Source organism: Mastigoproctus giganteus, chromosome 6, assembly GCF_048544385.1.
Source record: "Mastigoproctus giganteus isolate SK-2022 chromosome 6, ASM4854438v1, whole genome shotgun sequence".
Lineage (NCBI taxonomy): Eukaryota > Metazoa > Arthropoda > Arachnida > Uropygi > Thelyphonidae > Mastigoproctus > Mastigoproctus giganteus.
This window is the reverse complement of record NC_143580.1, coordinates 185104516-185128790: the sequence shown is the minus strand read 5'-3', so window position 1 is coordinate 185128790 and position 24275 is coordinate 185104516. Positions and strand designations below refer to the sequence as shown.

Sequence of the window (24275 nt, the reverse complement as noted above, 5' to 3'; positions counted from 1 at the left end):
GAGACTGTGCAAGGCTTATTGCAGGAACTTTTTCTTAGCCACGGTTAGTAGAAGATATCTGTTTTGTAAAGATGGGAATTAATTTGAACACAGGTGATGCAAAGAGTTTTGCTAATGTCATTAGCAAAATGACATCAGGAGGATGTATTAATGGTTTAGAAAAACTGCTAATTTTGGGCATTACTGAAGTTGTTGTAATAACATAAGTTGGTAGCATGCGAAGATGACTTGCAGTAAAGGGGATGAGAATGGGGGTATGTAACAGGTTGAATGATTTTGAGGAACATGACAATAATCTCTTTAGGCAAATGAACGGGCAAGTAGGTATAATTGGCTCATTAAAAACAGCTTCAACCCACCTTTTATAGACAGAAATCATGAACTAGCAGTATGTCATGTGGTAACAGTTATTTATTAAGGTAACAACTATTTATTAAAGTAACTGTTATTTATTCCAACATGTCAAAGAAAGTACACAGATACTCTAATATCCTCAGCATCCAAACTTGGTAGTGCAAATATCGATGGGTAGTGACCATAATGAAAAATCTGTAGTATTTGCAGAGATTTCTGTGCTTAAAAGGAAAAGTGTAGGCTTCATTTTCAGGAGAGGGTGCTATACTGTATTGAAGTTTTTCTTTGGCTCTATCAACTGATGAATCATTACACACTGTTGGATACAAGTTTGTTATGGGAAGTATCCAATGATTTAATCTGGAAGTTGCACAAAAGATGTCAAAATGGATTATAAGAGAGGCTGAAAGACTAACCGATGAAAATAAAGAAGCACATGATAGTTACACAGTACTGTATGGATTTAAATAAATCCACAGATGGGGTAAGACAGGTAAAAGCAGAGTACAAAGAAAATGGTCTTTTGTTCTTGTTACATCGAGTGAAACATAACTTTTATTAATTCTACTAGTGATAAAAACATCACAAACAGACAAAAATAAATACCGAGCTATTGTACCACTTCCATTATAAAACTTTTAAGCACATGAGAAATTCAAAATTATGCTTAAGCATGTATTATTATGTTTGTCAAAGAAACAACTAAATAATAATAGAGATAAAATATGGAGTTAGTGTTTTAATTAATTTAAATCTAATTAATTAAAATTAGACTTAAATTGTTTATTAAGAGTCAATAAACAAATTGTTGCTTTTAAAACATGCAGTTAATTAATTTTAATTGGCACCTAACTTACCATAGAATTTGTGGCTGCAATTGCAATGTCATTGGCAAAAGTGGAAGACAAAGTAGTAACAAAAGCAGTGGCACTTCATCTATCAGCACATTTCAAGTAATTATTTTGTGTAAAGAATAACTTGTGACTCTCAAAACTAGAAAGTGTATATATAGGAAGATAGAGAGAGAAACAGCCACTAATCCCATCACACAGTGGTAATTAATGTGTAGTAGATATTTTGGAGGTGAACCTAATTCACAAGGCATCTCTACTGCCAGGTGGAGAACTACTAGTTAGGAGTATTCCTGACAGAGTAAAAACTTGTTTTAATGGACATAGAGGTGGGGTAAAGCCTGTTCAATAAATCTGAATGTCCATTAAACTTGAATGAAATATATATAGTTGCCACAGTTGATAGAATGTTATAAAAATGGGGTGGAAGTTAAACGAAATTTAACAGTTTTTGTCAAACTTTGTTAAAAATCTTAAATGTTATTCAGGATCTGAAGGGCTCTCAAGTATCCTAATTGGAGGTTCCAATAACTCCCTATTGTCCAACACATTCAGAAGGGTGATGGAAGATGAAGGTGAGAAAAATCCTGGCTCCACTGTACACTCTATGGAAGTGAATCTTGTAAGAACATAGACTTGAAAAAGTTGCCAGGCTTTAACTAAGATGGATATGTAAGTGAGTGGTTTTCTGAAGCTGCCCTTGAATAAGTATCCCCACACAAGAGTCCTTATGTAATGATGATAATAATGCTGCATTTTAGAGTCCCAAGGTGGTCTCCCTCCTTTTTACATTAACACTAAAAACACCTCAGGCAATCTCTTCCTCAGTGAGAATCAGGAACTCATGGACACCCTCCCCCACCAGCCTCCAACTAGGTCTTATGGCAGTGAGATAAATTTTTTTATTATCTCATTCAGGTGCATCTATAAAAGCTGAACACTCATTAGCAAAGCCCAAAAATTCACCATATGATCTTCTGTTGATATTATGTAATTGGCTTTTTTTCCCCCCATACCATACTCCTCACACGTGCTAGCCAAAGAAACATGCTTTCTTTTCTCAACCCCCTTCTTATATGACACTGCAATTGTTTAAGTAATGTACACATTATTACAGTTTCCACAATATAAGCAGTAAACTGTGGAAACTACACTACATCGAGTGCAGTACAGTAATGGAAAACTTTACACCACGTTTATTGCTGATGATAAAAAATGGATTATGGTACTCTAAGCCAAGTTCACATGCTAGAAAAATTTCTCATCTTCACAAGTTTCCTACACTGGGCACTTTAGGTGCAGTATCTCAACAACAACAACAACAATCAACTTCAGAGCATAAAGGAGAACAAAAATACTTCATATAGTGTTTTGGTTTTTCTATCTGATTATGTGATATTGCAATTATGAACCAAAGCAATGCCAGCTTTCTCATAAGCTGTGAGTTAAATCTGCTCTAGTGTGAAAATATTTTAAATAATTTAAATTTTAAATAACCAGACTGATGTAGTTATACCACTATGTCCCATACAGACAACAAGCCTGTTTCAGTGGTTGATATTCATTTTTCCCCATTGAATTGGAGCAAGAGTTTACTCAACACTGAACATGCATGTTTTTGTGATGATAATATAGTAACACTTGGACACAACAGGGGCCCTTTTTATGAGTTATGATATTGGAAATATAAGCTGAGGACAGTAATGTTTTAGGTGAATGAGAACCTAGAGATAGAGCAACAAGCTCAAATAAGTAAGGGATGAGGTGGGGGTTACTATCTCAGCACATCTCAAACTAAAAGTAATAAATTAATCCCTTAAACTTTTCAACTAAAGATATATGTTTCAGAGCTATACTGTGAGAATCAAATTATCCCACCTGGAACAAAGGTGGAGGAAAGTACTGATTGTGGGTAATGATTAACCGTGGCTTATATTGTTTTTTTTTTTTTTTTTGAAATTTGGCAATGCATTCTTCACAATTTAAACTAATGAGGAAGAGTTAGACTGGATTGTAGGAAGTGGTTTCGGTGACCAGTGAGTTTTCGATTACTGGATAAGTAGTTGAGTTTGATGGTTTAGGGGCTGGTTTTTTTTTTTTTTGCAGCAAATTCTAACTACCTTGCACTGTATGGCCAATACTAATATTAAATGCTGATTAATTACCAAGTCAAAGTTCACTAAATATAGGAAAATAATACGTTTATATTGGAAATTGGATGGAACCAGAAAAAAACACAATAAATTGCAATTTCATGGTATCTTATAATTATCAGTATTAATATTTTCATTTTCTAATATTTGTATTCTTTTAGTTAAAAGTTATTTTAGCTACTTACATGGCACGTGGTAAACGTTTAGCTGGAAAAACAAAATCTTCTGTGTACTTTGGATCACGAAATCTTATACTAAATTGAAAAGAACAGTAAAGTAAGTATCTGTAAAGCAGTTCTAAAACTAGTGTCCTGCTTTTATATAGATATAATCTGTTTGATATAAATGCAACGCTGAGAATATGGTGTCTAAATGAAAATTAAATAGTATCTACAAAATACAAAAATAATACACATCGCATTATTTTGTTAAATATATGTATTAATTTATGGGAAATGGATGGGTAAAGTATGTTACATATATACAAAGGATAATACACAAAAACTTATCACTGAAAATACATGAGTTAAATGGATTAATAGATTAACAATAGTTGCATGCAGAGATGAAACTGATTCTTGCACTGTTTCTATTGAAATTTGCAGCAGCACATTTCAAGGCCTGCTGTGAGTCATCATGGAAACAGAGAACCCCCTTATTGTTGTTTTTCCTTTCAATCTGGATGGTTGGTAACCCTGGAAGAAGTCATCTAAATTGTAGGTTTACAGCAATAAGTTTTTGTATGTTATCCTTTGTGTAAAAGTAACATATTTCACCCATGAGTTCTCCATAGATTTACCTAGGTATGTATTTTACATAATCTTTCCCATAAACTAATACAGTCGGTTCTCGTATAACACGTGTTTACATTACACGAATTCGATCATACACGATTTTATAAATAGGGGAACATTATCTTATATAACACGAACCGAATTCGCTTATGCACGATTCGCCTTTGTGTTTACAAGAAATGGCAGTCGAACGCGGAATCACCCCAACTGAACGCAACACGATAGGAATGAAGAAGATTCTGAAAATGTATTTATGTGTTTTATATCAGTGAAGGGGAAACACATTTCACCGTAATAACGTAAAAACCCACACAATTCCAACTATCGATAATTTGCAATTAGATCAAGTTTACGACCAGTTTATAACAGATTCCACTAGCAGAAATGCAACTGGAAATTGTTTTATGGTAGTAACCCCCAGAAATGTGCTATAGTAAAATGTGAGGTGTTAATAGTGTATCTCGGCCTTTATGGTGTTGTTTATTCAGTTGCTACACGCACGCAGCTTTGTTTATGTGTATTAAGCGTGCCTCCTCGTTTTGTAATTGTGCTTTAAAAATGAGTAAAATACTTAAAAGGTGTGAAAAGGAAGGGTCTTGGCGAAGACACTGCAGATTCAGAGAGAGAGAGAGAGGGAAAAAAAAAAAAAGCAATATTGATAAACAGAGGCGGACTGGGTCAAAAATTCTTACCCGGAAAAATTTATAGTGGCCTCATACTACGGTTTATGGCCAAAATCACACCGGCCTCCGGCCCACCGGGATTTCCCGGATCCCGGATAAGGCTTATGGCCAGTCCGCCTCTGTCGATAGAGAAAAAATATGAAATTGTGAAACGCTTTGAGCGAAATGAAAGACCATGTGATATTGCATGTGCTACAGACCTAAATGAGGCAACGCCGAGAATTACAAAGAATGCAGAGAAAATAAAAACAACTTTCATAGCGGGAACAACTCAAAGTGTAATTAAAATCCATTAGATTAAGACACAAGAATTGGAAGAGATGGAACGGCTGTCTTTTCTATCTGTTTGGATAGAAAATCGAACAAAAAACAAGTTTGCTTACGATAGAAGCAAAAGCATTAGCAATACTTTATTACGTAATAGTCGTAATAAAATACGTAAGCAATTTATTCGTAAAAAATACTTTTTTAGTATTAAAAAATACTAAAAATACTTTATTATAATATAATAAATAATAAAAAATAAAAAATATTTTTTATTATTTATTATATAATAAAAAAATATTATATTATTTTTTATTACGTATTTTAATCATTATAAAATACGTAAGTAGTTTATAACGATTAAAATTACCCGATTATTTATTGTGTTTGGTAATGTTTTGGTTCCAAATGTGTGTTCAATCTTGGGTGGTCGGCACCTAACCCCACTTTTCCCATAGGGCCTGTTGTTTATATTGCACGATTTTGCATTGCACGATTGTTTCTAGGAACACAACTATCGTGCTATACGAGGACAGACTGTACATGTATTTAACAAAATAATATGGGATATATATATATATATATATATATATTACATTATGGACATAGTATATATATATTGCCACTGCAATGGCACTAGCCCATAAACTCCGTATATTAATAATTATCAACATACTATATACCCCATGTTACACACACACCTATGTAGCCAGTTTTGAATCCCTTTCTGTAACCAGGCACCCAAGCAAGATGGCCTTCATAACATAAGCTTCAATTCACTCAACTTAATCTAATTGATATTACTTTGTATCTAAAAACTACATAATAAACTTTTAATAACATTACACACACACACACTGGCATATTCCTTGAAATGCAATCTGTGGTCAATGAACAATGTAATGGGCATCATTACAAGGCAAACATAAAAACAGCTGTGAAAAAACATGGTTTTACACAAATCACATATATAAAACTATCTGGGGATCCTCTTCAGTGGACAATAACTACAGGTCTAACTAATGACATTAGATTAAAGATTTTTTTTTAAAAAAGACAGTGATTTAAAAAAAAAACACCATTGGATAACAGAGCTATTTTGTTGACACACAACTCTATACCTACACATGGAATTGTAGATGTTAATTCCTTAGAACATTAAACTGAATGTGTAAGATGGACAGTGGAGTGAATTCATACTAAAAAGGTAAACTGCAGCCATTATCAATCCACTGTAGGATGGAAGACTCCTTGATGATTCATGTTGAGAGAAATAGACCATAATCTGCCATGCTGGTCCAGTGCAAGTTGGCAGATAGACTGTATTTAGCAGTCAGGGGCTTGAACCCTGGTCTAAATGTACTACTGTACTCCGCTCCTGATCACTCGGCTACGGGGCTGCTAATTCATAAGAGGATTATTACTTAACCTGATTGCACTCTTCTGAATAATCAAGCAGTTTAAGAGATTCTTGTGCCACAACCTCAGATGGGGATAATATACAAGAGAGCATGCAAACTTTTCTTGAGAAGGGAATCAAAAAATGTAATGCTCCTCATTCATGGTCATTTATTATCTAAAGAGTGCTATTACTTATGAAAAAGGTATTAGTCTCGGGATGAAAATCCTTATTTTAAATTAAACAGCTGACAATTGAGGCTTACTATAAACAAATTTTGATGACATAAACAGTAAAACTGATAAGTAAAGGCCTGTCAAAAATTAAGATACAGTAAAATAAATTCAATGAACCTTAACACTTTGGAAAGGAGATATTGCAATATTATTATGCCTAAAAAAATTCATTTGATCTTATGTGAGCACAAGAGTAGCCCGTGAAGACGCAGCTTATTGCCGCTCATGGAACAGAAGTTTTTTCTGATTTATTTTCTGTTTATTAGCTTAAATTGGCATATTAACTTATTTTCTAGAGTAGCTTTATATTCCTAGTTACGATACTTAGTTTAAAGTTTAACTTAGATAGAGATTTTGTAGATATTACTTAGTATTGGTAAGGGTATCAAATCCACGTGTTATAAGTGGCAGTTCCGTTGAACGAGAGGTTTTTTAACCATATTTCGCCGATTTATTAACCAATTGTTATATCAAATTATTTTCTATAAGTAGATTATAGACCTAGTCAGGATCCTTAGTTTATTCTGAATTGAGACAGCGAGATTTGGAAGTTAATCAATACTTAAGTGTCCGTAGATTTACCATTCGTAAATTACCGCCATTGTTATACGATACAACATTTCTCGAACTAGATAGCATAAGCTTAGTACAGTATAGTGCATAACATAATATTGTCAATTAATCAGTAAATCTATTAATCTTGTTAAACTTCATTGTCAATTAAATTGTACTTTTAACTATATACATATAATGACTTAGATTACAGACGTAACATAAATAATTAATACATAATTTGATACAGAACTTGTAGATAACATTCGATACTGAAAAATAAATATAGCGTTATAACTGTGTTGGGATACAAGTTTAGAGTTTTAATTTTGTACTGAAATTGAAATTTTATTGAAATTAAATTGAAATCATGACTCAGACCACAGCAGCAAAGCAAAAGGCTCAAGCTAATGGGAGTGCTGTGGCCCAGGGGAGAACTGGGGGGGGGGCAGTTGTCCTCTGAATCACAGCCTTTTAAAATGCATTGCTTGCTTGATGTTTGTGGAGCAATTGGGTACGGGACATGATACTGCCATGGGGGATGTCTTTGTGTGTGCGTGACGTAAGGAGTGTAAGGAAATCAGGCAACAACTCAGCGTTGTTATGGGCCAATATGAGAGCTTGAAGGACAGGGTAGATGCCCTCGAAGGATATAAATTGAGGGGCCAATCAAGCTCTCAGCTGCCCACATCAATGTCAGAGCTTGCACTTGGTCTTCACGCAAAACAGCAGCAGCCCCCAAGGCAGAATGCGCTGGTCCCACAGGAACTAGTAGTTGTTGGTGACTCTATTGTCAGGGAAACGGGGAACATGCTTTGTAAAAAGGATAGGCGGAACAGGACCAGGAATGTCTGCCGGGGGCAAAGGTTTATGACGTTGTAGAGCGGATATCATCTTTTAAGGGCACAAAAGGTGATATAGTTGTACATGTTGGCACAAATGATATTAAGAGTAGGAGACTGGCGGAATTACTTAACAAGTACAAGCACTGTTGAAAAAAAAAAGCCGTGAACTAGGGTAGAATTTGAAAGCGTCTGCAATTCTGCCCAGACACGATAGGAGGGAGTATATAATGAGAGCCTTGTCGATCAATTCGGCCCTGAAAAGACTGTGCACGGCTCAAGGGGTAGAATTTTTTTCAGCCTGGTCTATACTTGTTAACAGGAGAGACTGCTTCTACAGGGATGGGATACACTTAAATAAAAAGAGTGCAAGAATATTTGCTGATGCTGTTGAGGCAGTGTTAGTTGAGTCGGAAAACTGCTAGTTGGGGGGGACACTAGGACTAATGGATTAACAGTAGCCATTGGCAGAGGTGAAAGTGATTCTTGCACTGCTTCTATTGAAATGAGCAGCAGCCTGGAAAACAAGATGCAGGATATTTCAGAGACTGCTGGAAGTCATCGCAGAACAAGTAAACACATGGGTTGTGTTAGGGCAGCTAAGAATAAGAACAGGTGCATGTATACTTGCATGTACACCAATGCTAGGAGTTTGGTAAATAAATTTGATGAATTTCAGGTATTGCTCAAAACATCAAAGATATTGTGGGGATATCAGAGACGTGGTGTCACATAGATATAAGGAATGCAGAATTGGAATTTGGGGAATACAATGTGTATAGAAAGGACAGACAGGACAGGAGGGGAGGAGGAGTTATGCTATTAGTTAAGAAACACATAAAATCCAAGGAAGTAAAGCCAGTCGACATCAACGGACAGGGCAGTGTGGAGTCAGTCTGGTGTGACATAAGTACAGGGAAATCAAAATTGAGAGTAGGAGTGTGCTATAGGCCTAATGACTCTGATGAGTATAATAAGATACTGTACAGGGAAATAGAGTGGGCCAGTAAATCAAAAAGTCTTATAATGGGGGATTTTAATTTCCCAGATACTGACTGGAATTTGTGGATTGGTCACTCATACACTAGCAAGGCTTTTGTGGATTTATTGGATGATCGTTTTCTACATCAGCATGCTCAGGAGGCAACTAGAGGGAGCAATACTCTTTATCTGATTATCAGTAGTGATTCTTCATGCATTAAGAATCTGCAGATAAAGGAACCACTAGGTGGCAGTGATCACAGTGTGCTGAAGTGGGATTTACTCAAGGAGGTAACTACCATCAGAGGTAAAAGGAAGGGTTTTTGCTTTCGACTACGGTGGTCTGAGACAGTATTTAAATTCTATACAGTGGGACCAACTGATGATGTTACCAACAGCAAATTCGAAATGGGAAGCATTCAAAGAACTTATCTTGGAAGCTACCAGGCTTTACATACCAACTAAGAAATATTGTTCAAGGTTCAGGCCTAAATGGATATCAGATGAACTAATGAGAAATATGGCAGAGAAGAAAAATGCATGGGATACATACAAATTAATGGGTGACATGGAAGCCTATGACAGATATAAGCTGGTCTGTAACCAAGTCACAAAGGAGATTAGGCAGGCAAAGGCAGATTATGAGAAATCCTTGGCAAAGGATGCAAAGAAAAACAGAAAAGAGTTCTTTACCTATGTAAACTCAAGAACGAAAGGAATAAATCAGATTGGTCCACTGGGTATTGATGGTTCAACAGTTCAGGATCCTGCTCAGGTGGCTAACAAACTAAACGAGTATTTTGCATCTACATTCACACATGAGGAGTTATTCAGGAAGGGGAATGCCGTAGGTGAAGTAAACACTGGCAGTGAGCTAGATGATTTTTTAATAACTGAGAGGAAAATGGAGGAGAAATTGTTGAGGATAAACATAAAAAAGGCACCCAGGGTGGATGGGATCTATCCAGTTATATTAAAGGAAGCAAGCAAACCCTAGCCATAATTATGAGAGCTTCTTTGGACTCAGGGGAGGTACCCATAGACTGGAGATGCGCAAATGTAATCCCAATTCACAAAGGAGGATCAAAGGCTGACACAAGCAATTATAGACCTGTCAGTTTAACTTCTGTTCCAGGAAAATTAATGGAGGCACTGGTTAAAGAAGCACTGCAGGATCATCTAGACAAGAATTCAGTTATAGCTCAGACACAGCATGGTTTTGTTAAGGGAAGGTCTTGCCTGACCAATTTGATTGGATACTATGATATAGTCACAAAAGAACTGGATGCAGGGAATAACTTGATATTATATATTATATATCTTAGAAGGGCGTTTGATACTGTTGCACATGGAAGACTGCTGCACAAATTGGAGCAGTGTGGCAAATTGCTGCTATGGATAAAGGAATGGTTGAGTGGGAGAAGACAGAGTGGTAATCAATGCACACTGCTCAACATGGACTAATGTTATTAGTGGAGTTCCTCAGGGTTCAGTGTTGGGTCCATTGTTGTTTTCTGTATTTATAAATGATATTGATGATGATATATCAAGCTTAATGTCCAAGTTTGCAGACGATACAAAGGTTGGCAGGGTTGATGCTATGCTGCTGCAACAGGATCTGGAAAGGTTGAACAGATGGGCTGAGGGGTGGCAAATGAAGTTTAACATTGACAAATTTAAAGTACTATATATGGAAAACAGTAACCCCAGAGCAACGTATCAACTCTGTGGTACTACACTGACAGTGGCAGAGAATGAAAAGGACCTGGGGGTAATTGTGCAGGCAGATGAGCGCTGCAAGAGTAGCTCATGGTGTCTTGTCAATGATATACAGGAATTTTTCTAGCAGGTATAGGGAGGTGATTATTCTCCTGTATAAGGCAATGGTCAGACCACACCTTGAGTACTGTATACAGGTCTGGAGGCCTCATTTCAAGAAGAATGTAGAGCTGTTGGAACGAGTACAGAGAAAGGCAACAAGATTAGTGAATGGAACAAAAGGTTGCTCTTACGAAGAAAGGCTTAAGTTTTTCAAATTACAGAGTCTGGAGACTAGGCACCGACAAGGTGATCTGATAGAGGTGTATAAGGCCTTGAATGGTTTGAGCATGCTCAATGCCGATGGGATTCTTCCTCTTGCTCAGAATAATCACCTGAGAGGGTATAAACTCAAATTGAGGAAAGACAGATGTAGGATAGACGTGAGGAAATTTGCCTTTAGCCAGCGGGTGGTTGGTTGGTGGAACAGACTTCCATCCCTTGTTGTTGAAGTTGATAGCCTAAATAAATTTAAGGCTCAGATGGACAGGTATTTCGAACGAACAGAGGGGTGAAATGGGAGTGGTGGTGTTTTTTTTTTTTTTTTTTTTTTTGGCTGATGCTGAAGCTTGCTTTCTTGCATCATATGCCTCTACTAATGCTATGTATCTCCTTCAGAATACATAATATATATAGATATCAGAGATTATAGCTTACCAAAAATGAGATAAAAAGATAATTAGTGAGTCAAATGAACAATCACCTAATAATGGCTTTGAAGAACATACTGCTAAACAAGTATAGGGCAATGACGAGGAAAACTTGCAAGTTATGGATAAATTTGGAAGAACTTTGGCCTGCTCAGAATTGTGCCTGCAATTCTGAGAAGGCCAAAGAAGAGACTGTGCAAGGCTCATGGGGCAAAATTTTTCTCAGCATGGTCTGTGCTTGTTATCAGGAGAGAATGATTTTACAGGGACAGAACTTTAGGTGGGTCGGAAAACTGCTGATTCTGGCATATCAGGGATATAGCAGAAACATTTTATTAGTCATTCCCGAGTTACATAAGACTGACTAACATAAGGAGTCCTGGAACATATCTCTTATATATGTTGGGGACTTAGTGTATTGGAATGTGCAGCAGCCTGGAAAGCAAGGTGCTGGGGATTTCAAAGCCTGCTGTGAGTCATCATGGAACAGGTAGATACATGGGCTGTGATAGAGTAACTAAGAGTAAGAACAGGTGCACGTATACTTGCATGTACAGCAATGCTAGGAGCATGATAAATAAATCTGACGAATTTGAATTGCTGATCAAGACATCAAATACAGACATTGTAAGGATATGAGACATGGTGTTACTCAGATATAAGGGATGCAATATTTGAATATGAGGAGTACAGTGTATACAGAATGAACAGACAGGATGGGGAAAGAGGGTGTGCTCTTAGTTAAGAAGCACATAAAACCTAATGAAGTGCATTTCACTGACATGGGTGGCCATTGCAATGTTGACTCAGTTTGGTGTGACCTAAAAACTAAAAGCAAAAATGAGAGCTCGGCATGTGTTATAGGCCTGACTCTGATGAGTACAAAAATCATCTGCAGAGAAAAATAGGTGTGCAAGTAAATCAGAATGTCTTATAATGGGGGATTTTAACTTTCTGAATAATGACTGGAACTTGTGGGTTGGTCCATCGCACACTAGCAAGAATTTTGTGGATTTATTGGATGACTGTTTTCTACAGAAGCATGTTAGACAGGCAACAAGAGAACATAATACTCTTGATGTGATTATCAGCAGTGATTATACATGCATTAAGAATGGTGGCAGTGATCACAGTGTATTTATGTGTTATTTACTTAAAGATATAACTATAATCAAGGCTAAAGGGAAGTCACCTTTATGCTTTCATAAAGGTGACTACAGTGGTCTCCGACAGTTTTTAAATTCTATACAGTGGGACCAACTGATGATGTTACCATCAGCAAATTCTACATGGGTAGCATTCAAGAAAGAATTACAGAAGCTGCAAGGCTTTTCATATCAACTAAGAAATACTGTTCAGGGCTTAGACCTAAGTGGATGTCAGATGAGCTAATGAATGAGACTTCTTGCAGACAAGAAAGAAAAATGCATGGGATGCATATAAATTGTCATGAGATATAGAAGCTTATGCTAGATATAAACTAGTCTGCAATCAAATTACAAAGAATGTTAGGCAAGCTAAAGCAGATTATGAGAAGTCTCTAACAAATAATGCAAAGAGAAGCAGCAAAGATTTCTATGCTAGCATTAACAACAGAAGGAAGGGAATGAATCACACTGGTCCACTTGTTCAGCTGTTGATGATCTGCTAGGGTTGCTGACAAACTGAATAAGTATTTTCCATCTATGTTCACACATCAGGAATTTTTTAGAGAAGTGTATCTCAGAAGTTTATCAAACTCTGACAGGGAACTAAATGATTTTGTAATAACTAAGAGGAACATGGAAGAGAAATTGCTGAAGTTAAATATAAGCAAGGCAGCAAAGCAGGTAAGCAAACCTTGGCCATAATTATAAGAGCATCCCTGGATTCAGGAGAAGTCCCTGTGGAACTGGAGATGTGTGAATACATCCCCAATTCATAAAGGGGAATCAAAGAGTGACGAGTAATTACAGACCTGCTTAACTTCTGTTCCAGGAAAAATAATGGAGTCACCTGTTAAAGAAGTAAGGCAGGACCATCTAGAAGGAATGCAGTTATACTTCAGTCATGGCATGGTTTTGTGAGGAGGCAATCTTGTCTGACCAATCTGATTGGATACTGTGATGTAGTAACAAAGGAACTACATGCAAAAAATAATTTTGTTTTAATATACTTGGATTTCAGGAAAGCTTTTGATACTGTTCCACATAATAGACTACTGTACAAATCGGAGAGTGTGGCATTACTGTTATAGATAAAGTGATGGTTGAACAGGAAAAGACAGTTGTTATCAACTGCTCTTCATGGACTAATGGTATCAGTGGAGTCCCTCGGGTGTGGTGCAGGGCCCATTGTTGTTTTCTGTTTTTATTAATGATATTGATGAAGGTATATCATGCATAATGTCCAAGTTTGCAGTTGATATGAATGTTGGCACGATGGTTAATGATAGTATTGACGGCATGCTACTCAAACAAGTTCTAGAAAAATTAGGCAGTGGGGCTGAGAAATGGCAATTGAGGTTTAACGCTGACAAATGCAGTGCTACACATAAAAGCAGCAATCCCAGATTAATGTACCATCTGTGTGGCACAACACTCAGAGTAGTGGAAAATGAAAAAGACCTGGGGTAACCTGCTGAGTAGTCAGATATGAAGTTATATGAGCAGTGCACAAAGGCCACCAGGATAGCTCATGGGGTTTTATCAATACTATGCAGAAACTTTGCTAGTAGGGATAAGGGGGTGATGATTCTATTTTATAAGGCGATGGTCAGGCCGCATCCTGAGTACTACATGCAGATCTGGAGGCTTCATTTTAGGAAGGATGTAGAGCTGCTGGAATCAGTATAGAGAATGGCAACAAGATTGGTGAGAGGGAGCAAAGGGAGTGCTCTTACTAAGAAAGTCGTCAGTTCTTCAGATTGCAGCATCTGGAGGCTAAGCACCTGAAGAGTGATCTGATTGAGGTGTTTAAGGCTTTGAATGGATAGAGTATGCTCAGTGCTGATTGCATCCTTTCTCTTGCAGAGACTATGCACATGGTCTCTGCATTAGGTCTTTGAGGTTGTCACAGACATTCTCTCAGATATGTAAGACAAGCTGTACTTGCTACCTGGGAGTCTAAAACGCTGATGGAACTGATATTCGGGTGACAGCAATTTCGGCGAAGTCCGGATGGTCTGTGACAGCCAAATCCTCTGCTTGCACTTTCATGTTGGTGGGACTGTTAGTAAACCTGGGTATAACCTCCATGCTCATGCACACTTACGTTGGTTCACCCAGGTGTGAACCAACGTAAGTAGGGGTCGAGGTGTGGCGCACACCACATGGAGGAATACCACCTCTCTGTGTTACTAGGCAATACTAGGTGGTAGATGACTCTCAACAACCGGTGAAATACCACCACTTTGATCATTGGAGGCTTGAAGTGGTGCAACCCATATTTAGTCTCTAGAGCTAAGTTCCGGTCAGCCCTTCCCTTTCTCTTCCATCATGCAGTATGATTGATGACTTTTGAGGTTATGATGAACGTCGTGGCAAGATCCAACATTCCTTACATTTCTAGGGTACAGCTCTAAAACGGTGTTCGCAGGCCGGCCGCTAGTTAGTTAGTGCACCGGACCGAACCTATTGGTAACTCTATAGGAGGCTTCTGGATAAGCTAGTGTATAATCTTGCTACCTCTACTCTGCCAGATAGTGACTAGAGGAAGTCCGAGTAGTGTGTATGCGGGGAGCATTGTTGAGGCCACATTATGTCAAGGATCCGGGTATATTCTTACCACGTGTACGCCATATCCAAAAATTTCATTACTTCATACAGCATGTCCCACCCACTTTTTCTTACTATTGAATACACCATGAATTGTCAAACTAATAGAGCAAGCTTATCTGCGAAAAGATCTAAGCCTCCCAAGCATTTCCTAATTCATTTCACAAATATACATGGTCTCAATTCTAATCTCAACAATGTCCATTTCCACTTGCAGTCTGCCAAACCCCATGTACTTTTTCTGACAGAATCTCAGTTATCGGTTGATTCAACTACTGCTCATCTCAGATGCCCAAATTATTCGCTATATGATTCCTTTCGCCTCAAAGGTGGTACTAGTGCATATGTCCATTCTAATATTCCCTGTCAGAGACTTGGCAATTTGGAATCTCCTCTCTTTGATCTTCTCTGGCTTAAAATCTCTCTACCTCATTTGTGTCAAATTCATCTGTTGTCTCTACCGTTCTCCCAACTTCCACTAATCACTTGGAGCTCTTTGACTTCCTCTCTTTGCAACTTGACTTCCTCTCTTTGCAACTTTCCTAACAGTGAGGTAATTTTTTAATTGGTGATTTTAATGTTCACAACTCCAGCTGGCTTCTGTTTTCGAGTCACACCAACCCAGCAGGTCGAGATGCTGAGGCTTTTGCAATTACTAATGACCTAGCACAGATTGTTCATTTACCAACAAGAATGCCGGACAATCCTAATCATACAGCCAATACGCTTGATCTTTTTATCACAAACAACCCTTCTAAGTATATGGTCGAAGTGAGAGGACCTTTAGGCACTTCAGATCACAACTTGGTGATTGTCTCTTCTCCAATGGAACCTTTATCTCATGGCTATTCCCAACGTCATGTTGTTTGGCATTACAAGAATGCAAAATGGGATGACCTGTGAGACTTCTTTTCTTCTTTTCCTTGGTCGGATTACTGTTTCAAAACTTCTGATGTCAACGTTTGCTCAGATCGTGTCAGTGAAATTATTCTTGCAGGAATGGAATCCTTTATCCCACACTCCACTTTAAAATCTCATCCTTTATCTAAACCTTGGTTTTCCAATAAATGTGCTAAGGCTGTTCAAGAGAAGAATGTTGCATATTGTAATTGGCTTGTTTCTAATTCTTCAGTTTCATTTTCTGCCTACACCACAGCTCGCAACAATTGTAAAGCAGTTATTAATCAGTCCAAACTAGAGTTTGAACAGGCTAAGAGCAGAAAACTTGCTTCTTGCCCTAATGATAGCCGAGCATTCTGGTCTCTTGCAAAGCTATTGGCCGCAACCATTGCCCATCTCTGTCCAAACCAGACGGTTCTGTTGTCACTTCAGCCAAAGATAAAGCTGACCTGCTAGCATCCCATTTTTCTTCCAGCTCATGTATTAATGATCTTGGTAAAACACCTCCCACCATTCCCAACACACTCCATTCAATGCCTCTTGTAGCCTTCCGTCAAAAGGATATCAGAAGAATTTTGATGAATCTTGATGATGAGAAAGCTCCAGGTCCTGATGGTATTTTTCCCTTTTTCTCAAAACCTGTGCTCCTCAACTTACTCCTATTCTTTGCCGCCTTTTTTCACTTTCTTATTCCAAAGGTGTTTTTCTTTCTGCTCGGAAATTTGCTCATATCCAGCCAGTTCCTAAAAAAGGGTGACAAATCCCTCCCATCCAATTATCATCCCATTTCAATTACTTCTATTCTTTCTTATCCTGTTTTCTCTCTGACCACTCACTGAGGGTGATGGTAGATGGCTCTCTGACTTTAACTTCTCCACTAATGCCGGTGTCCCCCAAGGTCAGTTCTTTCCCCCACTCTTTTCCTCTTGTATATTAATGACCTTCTTCCATTGACTGGTAATCCTATCCATAGTTTTGCCGATGATAGCACATTGCATTCCACTTTCCATTTTGAGAAACCTTGTCCTGCTCAATCAGCTTCAACTTCTCAAAAATCTGCTACCAATTCCTTAAATGTCGATCTTCAGGTAATTCTCCAGTGGAGCAAAGACAACTTAGTTGATTCAACTCTTCTAAAACTCAGTCTTGTCTTATATTTCGCAAAAAGGATTCTTCTGCTCCTATGCTTATCTTTAGGGACACTCCCATTTCTAGGCAAAATATCTCTTTTGGGGATTACCCTGACTTCTAATCTCTCTTGGCACAAGCACATTACAAAGATTGCTTCCTCTGCATCTAAAAAACTTGGTTTTCTCTTTTGCTCTCGGCGTTACTTTTCTTCCAAACAGCTGCTCACTCTGTATAAATCACAAATCCACCCTGCCATGGAATATCGTTCCCACATCTGGGTGGTGCTCCCAAAACCTCTCTCAGGCTTCTTGATTCCATTCAGAAGAGAGCAGTTAGGTTAATTAATGACTCTTCTGTAACAGAGTTTCTCCACTTGCTGTCTCGTAGATGTACTGTTTCTGCTGCATGCCTCTTCTACAGATACTTCCATGGGCACTGTTCTTCTGAATTGGCTTCTATAATTGCCACTCTCTCTTTCAAAACAGTCCGAACATGTGCCACCACCAGCCAACGTCCATTTACTGTCCAACTTCAAATCCACAGAACCAACTTTTCATCTTCCTCATTTATTCGTTCAACTGCTGTTTTCTGAAACAACCTTCCTTCATACGTATTTCCTGAAAATTACAATCTACAGAAGTTCAAATCCAATGTCAACAAATATCTTCTTTCGTCTTCTCAACCTCCAACCCAAGCACAGTGCTAAGTACTATAGGTTCTAATACCTCTCGTGTTTGGAGTTCACATAAAAAAAAAAAAAAAAAAAAAGAGGGGAATAAACTGAAATTGAGGAAAGATAGCTGTAGAATAGATGTGCAGAAATTTCTTTAACCAGCGGGTAGTTGATTGCCTGAGCAAACTTCCATCTAGTGTTGTGGAAATGGATAACTTGAATAAATTCAAGGAAGAACTAGACAAACTATTGGATGGGATAGATGAAATGGGAAGGTGTTTTTTTTTTTTTTTCTTTTTGCAGATGCTGTATAAGCTGGCTTTCTTGCATCATTTGCCACTTCTAATATTAATATGTACAGTCAGTTCTGCTATAACGCGTATTTCGCAATGTGAATTTGCTCCTACATGACTGATATATTGGGGAACAATGTGAGCATAATGCAATTTTTGTGTTGGCTCATGCACAATTCCATCTGCGATTAACACCAGGTGAACGCAAAACCTGGCAGACAGCTGAGCGGTGCGACCCGCACAGCAATACATATGTTACTAAATTGCAAAGAAGCTTAAAAAATGTCAAATGTGTGAGAGCTATATTTCCTATAGTTGTAATGGTCAGAGACACATAGTTTTCATTCGCTGTATTCACAAGATAGCATGTGATATTGTAGGCCAACTCTGTTTTCAGGAGGCGTGATAGTGTGAACAGAGGAGCACATTTCTAGAGGTCACTACCATAAAACAGTAAAAACAATTTACAGTTCCCGGTTTATTGGGCTTTTCTGTTAGTACAATCTATTATAAATGGTTAGTCAACTCGATCATATTGCATTGGCGATAATACCGATAGCTGGAATTCTGTGGGTTTTTACGTCATTATGGCGAAATGTGATTCCCCTTCCATGAAATTTTCAAAATCTTCTCTTCATTCCTATTTTTTAAGTTTCGCAAACTTCTTACTCGTATCTCCCTTATGCAATTTGTGCATGCCATGTTCGTTGTTATTGATTGCTATGTTGTTGTTTTTTTACTGTTTTAAATTTTACAATAAAAAAAAAGGTCAGTAAAAAGAAATATCAATTAGTATGCACATATAACAGTATTAATTAAGCAATGTACATAAGCATACACAGTCTCCAACCAATACAAGGTATCTTGTCAAGGTAAAGTGCTATAGTTACTGTAATATTTATTTATTTATTAGAAATTTAAGATGTTTAAACCTGTGTTAGCAATTTTATTGGGTTTATAAATATTTTTAGTGTTTAACAGACTGAATTTTTTTTTTTTTTTTAGTACTCTGCCCCTATCCCTATTTTTGTCATAAGCCCTGTTGTTTTTAATGTGTGAAATAGTATTAGTATTAGTAACGGCCGCATAGTGCAAGAAGGCCTATGGCTTATGCTGCACCAGCCAAAAAAAAAAAAAAAAAAAACGAACAAAACAAAAATAAAATAAATAACTAAATAATAATAATTAATAAAAAAAAATAATAAAAAAAGGAAATTAAACCTATCAACCTATGCGCTTCCCTTACCCGAAAGTACTATCCAGATGACCTTTGAATTTCCCCAAACTGTCGGCCTCTACCACCCATGAAGGCAACTTATTCCAGTAATTTATAACTCGCTGGCTAAAATAAAACTTCCTGCAGTCCAATCTAAACATTTCCCCCCGTAACTTGAATTTATGTCCCCTAGTTCTAGCATCATTTATAATCTTGAAAATTTTGTCCTCATTCATTTTACTGATGCCTCTCAGAGCCTTAAACACCTCAATCAAATCTCCTCTAAGGTGTGTAGTTTCCAAACTCTGCAACCCACATATTCGAAGTGTTTCTTCATAAGGACGCCCTTTAGCCGATCTCACCAGGCGAGTTACTCTTCTTTGCACCCTTTCAAGAAGCTCGATGTCTTTCTTTAGGTGCAGTCTCCATACTTGAACACAGTATTCCAAGTGTGGTCTAACATAAGTCTTATATAATGGGATTATCACGTCCCTATCTCTACTTGCAAAAGTTCGATAGATCATCGATAGGACACCATGGGCCTTCCTTGCAACCTGTTTACAATGCTCAGAGAATTTCACGTCTGACCGTATCGTAACACCCAAGTCCCTTTCCTCCAGTACTGGGTTTAGTTGAACTCCACCAAGTGAATAAGGTTTTTTGGGATTACTGTTTCCCAGGTGTAATACCTTACACTTTGTTGGATTAAAGCACAGCTGCCATTTTTCTGACCATTCCTGAAGTCTATCTAGGTCTCTCTGAAGAAGCTCAGCTTGACAATAATCATTAACTAATCCACCAATTTTAACATCATTTGCAAATTTAGACATCACGCTCTCTATCCCTTCATCAATGTCGTTTATGAAAATTAAAAACAACAGTGGTCCTAATACTGATCCTTGGGGAACCCCACTTCTTACATCAACCCAATCTGAGGAATAGCCATTTATCACAACCCTCTGCCTCCTGCCCTGAAGCCATCCTTCTATCCATCTAAGGATTTTCCCAGTGATTCCAACCTGTTCCAGCTTATAAAGCAACCATTCATGTGGGACTGAGTCAAAAGCTTTGCTGAAATCTAAATAAACAATGTCGAAATTATTTCCTAAATCCAGCTCGTGAGTGACCCTTTTGAAATAGCGAACCAGATTTGTTAAACATGATTTTCCCTTTACAAAACCATGCTTGAGTATCCTTGAGAATTTCAATTCGATCCAAATGATCCTGAATTCCACCCTTGATCATTGCCTCCATGATTTTCCCCACTACTCAAGTCAGACTGACAGGTCGATAATTTCCAACTTCACTTTTAGAGCCACCCTTATGTATGGGAGATACATTTGCACTTTTCCAATCCAAGGGAATCTCCCCAGAGTCTAGTGATGCTCGCATAATTAGCCTCAATGGTTCAATGCACTCGTTTTCTGCCTCTCTTAAGATTATAGGGTATATTCCATCAACTCCAGGAGCCTTACTGGTCTGTAGGCTCGAAAGTTTTTTCATTAAATGCCATAACGTGGAGATTTTTAGGAACACATGTACGTGTTATAGCAGAACTGACTGTACTGAATACTACAGCATTTGATAAGTCTATATTTGAAACAACAAACTGTCACTGAAGTTTATAAAAAAAGTATGTAAAAGCAAAAAAGAAACTTTCTGTAAACTTTTTAGATAAATTATAAATGTTACCAAGTACATAAATTTTAGTATCATCATGGACGAAAGAAACATATGCAATAATACCAATACTATTAGAAATGAGATCACAGCTGTAAATAAATAAATTTTTAATATAATAAAAACATGGGAATTTCATATTCCTGAAGGTCTAGAAAAGACAAAATATGGTTCATGTTTCTCCACACATTTTCATATAAAACATTTTATACATAATGAAATATATGTAAAACCGTCATGTATTGTTCTGTGGGTATGCTAGGTAGGAATATAGAAGTCAGCTGATTTGTTTGTAAATTTTTTTGATATTGATGTCACTTTCATTTTTTCTCCTTTCTTTTTGAAATTGGCATTGCATTTTACAATACAGATATCTACAAGATAAGAGTTTGTCTTGATATTTTTTATTGTTCTTAATATATTTAAACTGATTATCACCATGGAAGGCACTATGGACACACACACACAAAAAAAAATAAATAAATAATAATAATAAAATAAAATAAATAATAATAATAATAATTAATTTTTTGGGGGTATTGTAAAATTTTCATTATTCATATACTATAGAATGTTTCCTTCATGATAATTAAATAGTAATGTTGTACCATAAATAAAAAAAGTAAAACAATACTTTTAAATTATAGTTATTGTTCATCATCTGTAATCCTGTTATTAGGAAAGCTGTGTGAATGAAGATTATTATTCCTTATAGCATATAATAAAGTCATTAGTACAGAATGTAATAAAATAATAATAAAATCTTTTGATCTACTTACCATATCGCAGCATTATTTGGTATATCTGTTAATCCTACTATTGGACATTTCACAGTCCTTAAAAAAATAAACAAATATAAATAAATAAAAAAAGCGAAAACAGCATTATATATTACTTTACATTTTTTAATTATCACTATGCAGTAATACCTTTTAATTCATCTGTAATACTACTAAGTAACACTGACTCGAATCTGTAAAACATCTTTATTATGATAATATAAAATAAATGCATACTGATCGTATAATTGTACATTAAAATATTAAAATAAATGTAGTATAACAAGAATAAAATACAATAAAATATATAAAATTAAAATTGATAAAAGTTGTTTAAAATCACTAGAACCACTAACACAGGAGCTTTCGGTGGCAGCGGCTGCCTTCATCAGCTATAGTGGTTGCAGGATGGCCACAATATATGTACTAAATACATCTCAGCAGGTCTGCTACATGAAATATGGTGTCTGCACATGGGCCACTCTAAACTGTTTGCATCTTCGTAGGATAAGGGCTTCAAAGAGTGGATGAATGCGACAGCCCTTATCCCTCTTAAGACTGTAGCGATCGGAACATATTCTTAAACTCTCCAGCCATTTCCGGTTCCAAAAGCCATGTGCCTTATCCACGATCATGGCTTCTTTGGTAGTAATGTCATGCCCAGTTTCCCAGGCATGTTCCACTACAGCTGAATCTTTGTCATTTGCAGTCCTAAGGGCTCTATTGTGTTCCCCCAGGCAATCCCGCAGTCTGCATTTCGTTTCCCCCACATAACACACAAATTTACAAAAAAATTTATTACAAAAAATAACTTTTTGTAATATCAATACCAATCTTTCTTAAGAACAAACAATTTCCATGTAAATACACAAGAAAAGCCACTTTTTTTCCCTTTAAAATTGTGCAGATGCTTATATTGGTCCTTGAGGTTTTCACAGACATTCTCTCAGATATGCCAGACAAGCTGTACTTGCTACCTGGGAGTTTAAAACGCTGATGGAACTGATATTCGGTTGACACTCAAGTCAAGTGGACCCAATTTCGGCAAAGTCCGGACGGTCTGTGACAGCCAAATCCTCTGCTTGCACCTTCACGATGGTAGGACTGTAGTAATCCTGGGTATAACCTCCATGCACAAGTACATGGTGGGTGATCACCCAGGTGTGAACCAACGTAAGCAGGGGTCGAGGTGTGGTGCCCACACCACATGGAGGAACGCCGCTCCTCTATGTTATCAGGCAGTACTAGGTGGTAGATGACTCTCATCAACCAGTGAAATACCACTACTTTGCTTATTGGAGGCTTGAAGTGGTAGAACCCAAGTTTAGTCTCTAGAGCTAAGTTCCAGTCAACCCTTCCCTATCTCTTCCATCATGCAGTATGACTGATGACTTTTGAGGTTATGATGAACATCGTGGCAAGATCCAATATTCCTTACATTTCGAGGGTACAGCTCTAAAACGATGTTCGCAGGCCGGCCGCTAGTTAGTTAGTACACCGGACCAAACCTATTGGTAACTCTCTAGGAGGCTTCCGCATCAGCTAGTGTATAATCTTGCTACCTCTACTCTGCCAGATAGTGACCGGAGGGAGTCAGAGTAGCGCATATGCGGGGAGCATTGTCGAGGCCACGTTATGTCAAGGATCTGGGTATATTCTTACCATGTGTACACTGTATCCAAAAATTTCATTAGTTCATACAGCATGTCCCACCCACTTTATCTTACTATTGAATACACCATGAATTGTCAAACTAATAGAGCAAGCTTATCTGTGAAAAGATCTAAACCTCCCAAGCACTTCCTAATTCATTTGGTCTCAATTCCAATCTCAATGATGTCCATTTCCACTTGCAGTCTGACAGAATCTCAGTTATCGGTTGATTCAACTACTGCTCATCTCAGATGCCCAAATTATTCGCTACATGATTCCTTTCGCCTCAAAGGTGGTACTTGTGCATATGTCCATTCTAATATTCCCTATCAGAGACTTGGCAATTTGGAATCGCCTCTCTTTGATCTTCTCTAGCTTAAAATCTCTCTACCTCATTGTGTCAAATTCATCTGTTGTCTCTACCGTTCTCCCAACTCTACTAATCACTTGGAGCTCTTTGACTTTCTCCAGTCCAACTTTCCTAACAGTGAAGTAATTTTTTCATTGGTGATTTTAATGTTCACAACTCCAGCTTTCTTCCGTTTTCTAGTCACACCGACCTAGCAGGTCGAGATGCTGAGGCTTTTGCAATTACTAATGACCTAGCACAGATTGTTC

General features: G+C 37.4%; 1 protein-coding gene across 2 annotated transcripts in view; it reads right to left on the bottom strand.

Annotated features, from left to right (window-relative positions):
- The window catches only part of Rat1 (5'-3' exoribonuclease 2 Rat1), a 458579-nt gene that overhangs the window by 70279 nt on the left and 364025 nt on the right, over nucleotides 1–24275 (bottom strand). For both annotated transcript variants that reach the window (XM_090376618.1, XM_090376619.1), the window contains exons 28-29: nucleotides 22005–22061; nucleotides 3544–3612 (exon numbers count right to left, since the gene is read on the bottom strand). In XM_090376618.1, the coding sequence (XP_090232744.1) occupies nucleotides 3544–3612; nucleotides 22005–22061 (126 nt within the window). The remainder of the gene's footprint in view (nucleotides 1–3543; nucleotides 3613–22004; nucleotides 22062–24275) is intronic.